The sequence below is a fragment of the Topomyia yanbarensis genome, chromosome 2, assembly GCF_030247195.1.
Source record: "Topomyia yanbarensis strain Yona2022 chromosome 2, ASM3024719v1, whole genome shotgun sequence".
Classification (NCBI taxonomy): Eukaryota; Metazoa; Arthropoda; class Insecta; order Diptera; family Culicidae; genus Topomyia; species Topomyia yanbarensis.
Window position 1 is genome coordinate 122,312,352 of NC_080671.1, and position 10,636 is coordinate 122,322,987.

Consider the following 10,636-nt stretch of genomic DNA (forward strand, 5'->3'; position numbering starts at 1 on the left):
CAATTTTATATTTTAATTCAGCTACAAATTTCTTTGCTTTACAATTTCAATTTCTTCAAAATGAGGGATAACAATAAGCAATCCATTGAAATTTGAAATTATTTTTTATTTCTTAAAACGAGTAATACTGATCGATTCTCAAAAAATATTAACGCGATTTTATTCAGAATGGAGGATGCAGTTAGAAATATGTTAAATGACTAAATATATAATTCGCAATTTTTTTTATTTTATTAAAAATTTAAACAAAGAGAATCACACGAGGGATTGGTTTCAACATCAGAGTAGCAAAGACCGTGTCAGGGGAAGTGAAGAGAGGGCGGACAACAACGACAGGGAAAAGAAGAAATTTAACTTGCAGCTTTTTGGCAAACGGAAGATCAATGTCAGGACATCATGAATTGGATCGCCGACTGACCTCCTTGGATCCGCTGGTAACTCTTTTGGGACCTGATTGCCAGGTAGAGAGAAGAGATAACTAAATTTGGATATCTGTGGTGGTTAAGAATATGTATATGAGAGAAGAGACACATAGGGGAGCTCGAGAATATCCAGCACATCTTGCAGTGGAATGAGGCCGGTTAGCATAAATCTGACGCTAGAACACTAAGCGCACGACCAGACAACATATTTAATGTCGTGAAGACTTCTCTCCACGACCCCAATATCACGGAGATTCGCATTCAACGTATAATTATTGGACATGACGCGATATATCACTCGAAGAAAGTCACGACCCTCATCAATCCCCTTTAACCAAGGTTTGTTGATACCTTTGGGATCTCTAAGCTTCCATGGTTCCATGAAATTTGCCAATATTCCAAAAATATTGAAAAACTCGTTGAAATTACGCTATCTTTCATAAAAATGACATTCTAATGCCTAAGTGTCCGCCTTCTCATTGCCCGTAAAAGAGCAGTGCGAAGGAACTCAAACTAATATTTGTATCTGGTAATCTGGCATGATTTTTCAGATAAAGAACTCAGAAACTCTAATATTTTCCTCAGAAACTGTAACGATGTGGTCACCCTGGCCACTCCACTACTGTCATAATAAATAGCATAGAAGCTATGCATATTTGTCATCTTCTGATGAACGTTACGGTAATATATTGCAATGCTTAGCGCGAGCATGTATGCTGTCAGATAAAAAGGTGTGATTAAAAAATAATCAATTCGTTTATATACAGCATTATCATTTCATCGTAAAACGTCGATTTGAATGTGTATCTACATGGAATTCTGTTGTCACCGAAAGATTCTTGGTTACGTGTATTTCGATCAAAGGTTGAATCGAGTACACAACGTAGGGCATAGCCACCAGTTGAAACATTTTTTCTCTCGTTAATCCGTCGACAAACCGGTGCCAAAAACCGCGTTTTTCAGCTTTCGTCAAGTCACTTTGTGTTTCTAACGTATATTCAGAATAATTCGGGCGATTCAACTTTCAAAAAGTCCTTATAAGACCTTTTCGCGTACAATTCTGAACGCTCTCTGGTCACCACCACCGTCCACTGTTGCTCGCACTGGGTACTCGTTTCGTCTGACATTTTATCACAGTGTATAGAATCAAACCAGTCCAAACCTTGTACGTTTCCACCGCAAGAATTTCTTGATTTAATTTGATTGTTGGACGCGTAGCTCTTTCAATCAATGGGCTCACTAATTGTAGCGAGGTCGAGTACAATAATAAATCTAAAGCGCTTGGCCGTGCAGGTGGAGTAGGAATTTGTGTCATTTCCACCGTATTCAAGATGGTCATATTGAAGTTGTCGCAAATATCGCGCAGTTAGATAGATCGGTTATCGTCGTGAAGACAATCCCATGGCATACCGTGATAATTGAAGTCTTCTAAAACCAGCTGATGTGCGATGTATTTGGAAACAATACCAATGACACATTCTTTCGTGAGGTTACAACGATTTGACGATTCTTCATTCCATAAATATGTTATAACTTTATCAAATGAACGCCTACATCAAAACTTATTACAAATTCGGAAAGCTGACAAAATTTTACTACAGATTTAATAAACATAAACTGAATATACTGGTAGAGGATTGTTTTATGATCGATTATGGAACGTGACGTTACAACGCGTCACAAATTAGAACTTTCAACGTATTTATAAAAAAGTCAAAATATCTGCTCTATGATTTTTTATTAAGGACCAATCTTCTAAGATGTATTTCTAAATAGCATACGAATAACTAGGTGCCATTAAATATATTTTTTATTGTTTTGTTTCTTATAAAGCATCTTTTAACTTTCGTGACGTTACAACGCTCCTTTCTTAGAAAAGCGATATCTCATTGCGTTGTAACGTCACGAAAATCTTCAACTTTTCTAAAACTCTGTAAGTTACGCTGGTGCTACTGTTTTGAGTAAAATTTTAAATATTTAATGATGATAAATGATTTAATGATAATTAACTCGAATAACAAAATGGGGTTGTTGAAAAATCACGTTACAGTTTATTTTTTGATTGTAGCAGAAATAATTGATCAAACCAAGAAATTTTTTATTTTATATCTTGTTGTGGATAGATTTGAGCCATTTGACACATTTATTTATTTGACACGGCACAATATGGTAGTTTAACGGAGCCAAAATAGCAGCTTTTATCACATATTTCACAAACAAAAATAAATTGGCAGTACTGCTTTCTTTAATTTGGTAAGGAATCAGGTTCCCGATCAGAGTTTATAGCATGATATTTGCAATGTTGGGCTTAAGCAAGTGGATTTAAATGACAAAGCGAGCACAATTTAAGCGCCAGACAATCGACAATGCTAAGTACTCTGAAATATTGTATATATTATAGTTACAAAGATTCAGAGAAAAAGAACACGTCACATCGCCGTGATGTTACTAAAGAATGTGTTACATCCAATCGTCAATTCGACGGAATTTTAAATGTCTGCAAACACCAAATAAACACTCCCTCATTTATCTTTTTTGTGTTCATTTGAGATGAGCCATAGCCTTTTTATCCGACTCTAAGCAATTGAGACGATTTAGTGCGGTCACCCAGATAGGTCTCTGTAGACCCAATTATGTTTTTGCAACCTCCCGTAAATTCGGATAGATACCCGTCTATATTGGATTTAATACGTCAGGCATTTCGATTATGTAGCTACTTCGACGATGTATTTCGGCTTGTAACGGAAGAATTGGTTGGTTACTAACTGACGGCACGTGCGACTACAACAGAGGTTGCGGACAACCTTATACCGGGCGTCTCATCGATGATGGCGAAGTGTGGAATGGTTGATTACTGTGAGGTAGGGCATTGCAAAAAAAACTTTTTTTTGAATTCTCAAAGGCCCCCCCTCTCATATTGTGACAAATGTCAAAGTAAGCTCAGATGCCAAATTTCACATCATTTGGACAATTTTAGACCCCCGCCCACTTCGCTTGAATTTTTTTGAAATTGGTACTATGGGAAAATATGGAGGAAAAATACATTGAATGCTCTAACTTTTGAAGTAACAATCAGAAAATTACAATTTATACCTCTTTTGAAAGGAAATAAGCTAAGTATTTGAATGAAGATATATTTGTTTCTTGAAAAATACGGAAAAGTGGGGTACTGGGTCATTTTGGCCCCAAAATCCCCTATTTTTAATGATTTTTCTGCTCCGTGATGCAAATCATACATATTTTGTAATTTTTCTAATGTGAAAAAATCTCAGAAATCGAACGGAACCCTTTTGACCTTAGTTCGAATACGAGAAGTTGGGGTTATAGGGCTTTTTGTCAGTCATATTAAATTTTATCATTTTCTCATGCATATATCTCTATTATTCTTCAATCAATTTTCACAAAATGTAACTTATTGAACGTGTAAAATTCTGAGGAATAAAACAAAAATAAAAACGTTAAAGGTAAAATTCAAAAACATCAAACTTTTTGATATTTACTCTACAAATCTCATTTTTTTCATTATTTGTCCTAATACCTCAACTTTGGCATCTGAGCTTACTTTGACATTTGTCACAATATGAGAGGGGGGGCCTTTGAGAATTCAAAAAAAAAATTTTTTTTGCAATGCCCTACTGTGAGGAAAGATATATTCAGGGAACGCATTATTATTTATGGCTAAATACTAACTCGAGAACAAAGCTCAAAAATTCCATCGCATGTCCTGGATTACGTTGCTGTTAGCGTAATTGCATCGGAACGTGCAATATGACCGGCGCCGAAGAGAGTACAGCGTAGGTGCACTTTTAAATGAAATATAATGTGACGTTACTCAATCGTTTATTAAAAATACTTTCTCTAGTGCATTCAAGTGTTGTAGATCAAATCTTACATAAAATTTCGTTTATTTTCTGAATTTATAATTAGGTTTGATGAAGGAGTTCATTTGAAAAAGTTATAAGAGATTTATAGAATGAAGGTTGGCCAAATCGTTGTAACGTCAAGAAAGAATGTGTCCATGGTGTATAACCCCTTAAACACTTAAGGATATACATTCTGAAGTTATGAATATCCCGCTAGTATAATTTCCTGTTTACGAAACAACTTGAAAGCGTTTCCATAAACCATACGAAGTAAAATTTTACACTATATCTGATAAATCATTCAAGCGGCTGCTAAAAGTTGAATTACGTGACGTTACAACGCAAAGTGCATTCTGTTGTAACTTTAGTTCCGCACATCCAATAAAAGAAATTGTAGGCTTTTTAGAAAAGTATTTTTGAATACAAAGAGAATCCGGAGTATAAATTTGAACAAAATTTTAGTTTTTTAATAAAATTAAAACATAGGCATTTTTCGTGACGTTACAACGCAGAAACAATCAAAACTTCTATTAGTTCAAAAAGTATTAGTGGTCAAATCAAGGAATTTTTTTTCTAGTTTTATTATTCTACACTCAATAACGAACAAATTCCTTTAAACAGATAAAAATTTCAATAATAGTTTCATGAAATAGAGCTTTTCTTAGAAGTCAATAATTCAGGAACCATTTTCCGTGAAATTCAACTTTATTCTCTATATATTTTTCAACTACTTGTCGAAATGCTAATTGTTTAGGAGTCGCACCATCCACCCTCCACTACATCCCTGGAATAAACAGTCCATTACTCTCCAACACATCCGATCGGTACAATATCACGTCGTTTACGACCATCAGTGAGATCACCAGTGAGATCAGCAGCGCATCGTCGGTGGTAGTGCCATCAGCAGTGATAAGAGTGGTGGTTGCACTACGTTATCAGCATGTGGTGGTCCACGATCGTCATACACCAATCCAGAGCGGGAGATCGCCTGATCGAGAGAGTGCCTGGGAAAACATCGCAGATCACACTGCATTGCTTCGGGCTAGCCTAGTGGTGAACGTGCAGGACAGTGCCATTTCAATCTCCGGTGAAGACGGTCCAACGGACCCATGTGATATTACTCCAGATGTATAAATTTTATGTTAGATGTTAATATTTTAATAAATAGTCGTTAGTCCATCTAATATGTATAATAAAGGTGTTGTGTGATGTGTGAACAATTCGTGGGCGCCTATTTTATTGGTCGTATGACAACCCAAGATGCATGCATACATGGCTGAGCAAAATTAGACCGTATTAAGTCAGAGCCAGTTTCATCACCAAATTTCAACCGGACCCGTTGTGGCTGATTGCATGCAGATACCAAAGGTGGGTTTCGATCGTCTTCGGTGTAGCCAACACTAATAGTTGGATTACATAACTTTTCGATGGTTTAAACACTACCGAATCGAGGAAAAAATATTGTGAAACCAAAATAAGACAAAACAAAAACGTCCTTCTGGTGTACAAGCCCGCGGAATGTGTCCAATAAGTCTTTGCCTTTGATTTGGACTTGACAAGCGACAACTTCAATACCTGGTACCAAGCAAAGGATAATCCGATTGACAGAACAGCTCTTTTTGATCCCCAAAAGTGTTTTCCTGGCTCTGGCGAATAATGTTAAAATTGTGGAAGATCCACAATGGCAGTTAACCAGGTTTTACACAATGCAATGGTGTAAAATCTGGTAAAAAATGTAGGGACCGAAATATAGGGACATTTGGCGTTTTTGATGTCCTATGTCAAAATTCCTGCTCTTTTCAAGGATTCCCGAGACCAGGAACCACTTATTTTGGTTTTGTAACAACACCCTTCAAGGGACAGTCTCAGGCATTTACGAGGAAGCTAAGGAGAGAAAGCGATTTTACTCCTTTGAAAATGTATATGGCACACTAGAAAAAGTTCCCACAATGGGATGGTCAGATTCTCGCTGGTTAGTGAACGAGGAAGCGTATACATTAATCATGGCCGGTAGCGTAGCCCTATTTAGCAATTCTTCTCAAAGCGTTCTTCAAAAGAGTGCTTCAATTTTTCCCCAAATATTAATTATGTGGAATATGTTGAGAGGTCGTGCGGAGTCTCTCTACAGTAGGAAAGCTTTTAATAGTTCTCTCCGCATTTTCCACACCATGCCTTGTTTCTACAATAGGTAGCTGTAGGCCCAATGGTTTGCGACGAAGGCAGTTCATGCCTCGCGGCACAAGACGAGCCCCGTTAAAAAAAAACAAAGTGTAGAAGAGCAGACCCTGCGAAAGGCTCGATATGAGTCCGATGGAAAATTAGTGGTTTTCTTAGATTCCTCGAATTTTACCGAACCCAATTATTTGCAAACTAGAATTTTCACTGACTAAAGCAAAGGGTTCTTAAAGAATTAAACCTTATATTTCGCAATTAGGGCCCCCGTAGGAGACTACACCATCAACCTCTACTTCCCAGGCGGTTACATAGATAAGACTTCTTCGTACATGGCCGAGTGTTTAGTTAGATCCCGCATATATCGATGATGTTAAATGTGTTATATTTGGTCCGGAAGAAGACATTCCCGGTGCCAGTTGTATTAGATGGATATAATTTGTATCGAAAAGTGGACTTATCGGCATTATTTGTACCACCGCAGATATATCCAAATCGACCTCCATCGAGTTGGTCGTTGGAGATACCTTGCCGTTAGCGAACACTATCATGCAGGCTTCAATACCTGTGAAAGGTTTTATCGGTGAGAACGGAAAATTAGTGCATCGAAATTTAAAAGAATGGAGTAATTGGTAGTTAGCTGTGCAACATTTGAAGTATCAGCAATCAACGAACACATTTTCGCTAAGCCGTCGGTCATACAGCCTGTTCACAAAGAGTGTTTCCAAATAGCCACCAGATATTATCCGGGATTTTTCATGCTCACTTACACACGCCATGTTTGAACTTTCGTCATCATGGGTAGAGATCACTCCGAATCTCCCACAGTAACAGCGAAGATGACGCGAAAACACATTGGCGCATGTAGTTTACATAATGCCAATAGGAATTGGAAGGATAGCTACACCAATTTTATGTGATACAGGATGTTCATAATTTCCAAGGAGCCATGGCTAAAGTGGGAAATCCAAAACAAAAATTCTCTTTTTGTTTCAACATGATAATCTACGTAAATTACAATTACTCCATTAACTGAAATAGAAATAAAAAACCTCAACATGACATCTTACCTCAGTAAATATGGACGATCATAGGATCATAACAAATTAACCTTAAAGGTACATCTCGTTAGCATCGAACCCTGATATATAGCACAATTTGTTACGAATCTTCTTTTATTATAAGAATTCGACTGTAGCGTATTTTTAAACTGGAATTATTTCGGCAGTGTTAGCGTTATTGATAAAACTTAAGTTGTAATTACTCCGACGTTTCGATGCTGGATCGAATCATTTTCAGGGGTAAATTTGTTCCCTGAAGAGGAAGCTTAAAAATTTTCCTTTATTGCTTAATTTGATCAAGCAAGTTATCCAATAATATAAACTTTCAACAGTATTTCCTTCTGTGATAAGTTTTCAAAATTTGCCATTTAATTGTCTACTGAATAAAAAGTTACGTAACGTAGCCTACGTTTCCATGTAACTTGCACTTTTATCTATTTTCCTTATCTGTACCAAACTGCTCGATCAGAATTGAATTTGTCCCGAGAGTACTTCTGCTTCCACTGAGGTCGAAAATTCCGTAAAAATTCCGGTCCAATCCGTACAGGGATTTTTTCCTGACGCGCGTCCAAAATCCGTACTGTCCTCCCAAATTCCGCATGGTTGGATAGCTAAACCGTACTTTACATGCTAAATGAAGGACGTTTCTTACCTGATCGTTCTTGACATTCCCTTGCTGTTGGACACCGGAAGCAGTCTCCGGAACAGTTTGCTCCATTTTTGATATAGGTAATTATTCAGATTGATTTATTGATGTCTATTCTACACTCAGCTTAGAGATGTCATTTGCAGATTGAAACTTTGTACATTGTGTATGATTTTAGGTTAAACTGTTTGGTCGTGACCTCCGGTAGCTTATAGCCGACCAACTTATCGAAGGATACGATTGTGCCCGTTCAGCACGCAGACCTTCACTAGGTTATACGATCGGAAAGTCAACCGGCACTCGCTTTTGCACACACAGCGCCCAAGCTAACTAGCAACTGCTCACTGGGACATGTCCGAAACCGTACTGATGGGGTGCATAAAATCGTCCGTGGCAGTGATGTGCAAAAAGTTACATGGCATAAAATTTCAATTAGCAAACCCCCTTGGGCTGCCCAACTGATCAGCTGATGAATCTGAAAACATCCGTTGTTGGTGGGTTATCCCCACCAAATGACCACTGCCCAGATCATAACAAACTGAGCTGAAAGCTATCGCCATATTAAATGGCTGGTTCACCTTCGCTATCGTTTTGACACAGAAAATTGCAATCTACAGTGGGACGTAATTTCGCTTAAAATTGTTTGCGCGAATTTATTCTAACAAGTTTCCTGAATTGATAATCGCAGGGAGGGGATCAACTGGTGTGAGTGTAGTAGTAGGGTGTGCCTAGCTGTCAAATTTGGAAAGAAAGGAATCAAAAAAAAAAGTTTAAGAATTTTGTAATTTATTCCGGCTGGGGTCCACTAAGAAGTCAATCATTGCGAAATAACTGCGGTTTCTGATTGCATTCATTGTATTTTTATGCACTCTTTGTACGCCATGATTGATTGTAGGATCGGGACAACCGGTTGTCACGGTAAAGATAGATACGTCTAAATTTATCAGGACACATGTTAGAGAACTCGGGTGATTCGTAGTTATTTTGCCTAAGCTCGACCCTCATTATCAGAAGGCAAAGATTAAGCCCGTACGATATTATGCCTGTTCTAATGACCCTGTCACTTCTAGTTTTCCGATCTGTTTACTTCACATCCTTGCTCTCACTTGAGTACTATGGCTCTAAGTTTCATAACTTTCCCTACCCAGTAATCTCTAGCTAATTGAATGTCGTTAAAACGTAAAAAAATAACCTACTTTTCGGTATAATTTAGTGTTGTACTGAACTATTTGAGTACACAACAATAACGGGCCGGACATCATAACACATATGAATTGTGGGGTCTTTTGCAGCGTTTGACAGTGGTGGATCCAAGGGAGGGGCCCGAGGGGTCTGGACCGCCTCCTATACAATCAACTTGTAGAGCACTGGTTATTGTGCCTTGCAGAATAATCGCTCGATATGCGATTATATGAAAGCTCAATTGAGATAGGCGCGTGACAGCCGCCTATATAAATGTATAGGCAGCTTTTTCCTTGAAGCTTTCGAAAAGCACACAGCTGGCAGAAAAATAAAGCTCCACTGAAATCTGCTTGCGGAGCAACTGCGGCTATATTTGATGCGCCTTTCAGACGCCCGCAATGTGAGATTTTATTATAAGCGCGACAATAAATGGTTTTATTAAACTGCAATTGATGAGTTTACACAATGCATCTTTCTGATCTACTTCTTCATGTTTAACCAGATTGTTCACTTTCTTCAAATCATCAATTTCAATCAATTCCATCAATTCAATTTTCACTATATTCAAACCCCTCTCATTTTTTTCTGTATTTGACAACCCGGACGCTAGCACTGGACTTGCGTGTGACTGAATCCTTTGAACACTTCTGATTTTCGACAAAAAATTGCTTTCAAGAATAACATTGGAGAAATTTAAATAAAATGCAGCAGCTATATTTATACAGAATCTATGACAAAAGGTCGAAGAGACAAATGGTCGAAAATACAAAAAGTCGAAAGGACAAAAGGTCGAAAGACAAAATGTCGAAAAGACAAAAGGTCGAAAGACAAATGGTCGAAAGACAAATGGTCGAAAATACAAATGGTCGAAAGGACAAAAAGTCGAAAGACGAAAGGTCGGATAACTTTAAAGTCGAAACCAAATTTTTAACGTTTCATTTTCTTAAAGTACCCTTCCAGGAACTAAAAATTAAATATCAGAGCCAATATATTCATAGATAAAACTTTGAATGATTGCCAATGTTATGTAGGAAACGCGTGTATCAGAGTTCCAATTCAGAAACTCCAGTTCCTTTTGTAAATATAGGCTGTTCACTTCTTCCATCTCCTAAGATGAAGTATGAATACCAGGCGGCTAGAACAAATGTTCTGCTTGCGTACAAACCAAACGACGTTTTCTATCCATGTCGTTTTCTGTTTGCTATAGCGCGGATTGTGGACTTACAGGTGATAAGAAGTGCGGACAAAGACGCTCCGCCACGTGCGTAAGGCGGCACCGCTAAACGCCGT

General features: G+C 37.8%; 1 protein-coding gene across 1 annotated transcript in view; it reads right to left on the minus strand.

The window, feature by feature from the left end:
• Nucleotides 1–8,541, minus strand: part of LOC131680087 (proton-coupled amino acid transporter-like protein pathetic) — a 138,214-nt gene extending 129,673 nt beyond the window's left edge. Inside the window, exon 1 of the mRNA XM_058960808.1 lies at nt 8,171–8,541. Within this exon, the coding sequence (XP_058816791.1) occupies nt 8,171–8,236 (66 nt within the window). The 5' untranslated portion in view covers nt 8,237–8,541. The remainder of the gene's footprint in view (nt 1–8,170) is intronic.
• Between the last annotated feature and the right edge of the window lie 2,095 nt (nt 8,542–10,636).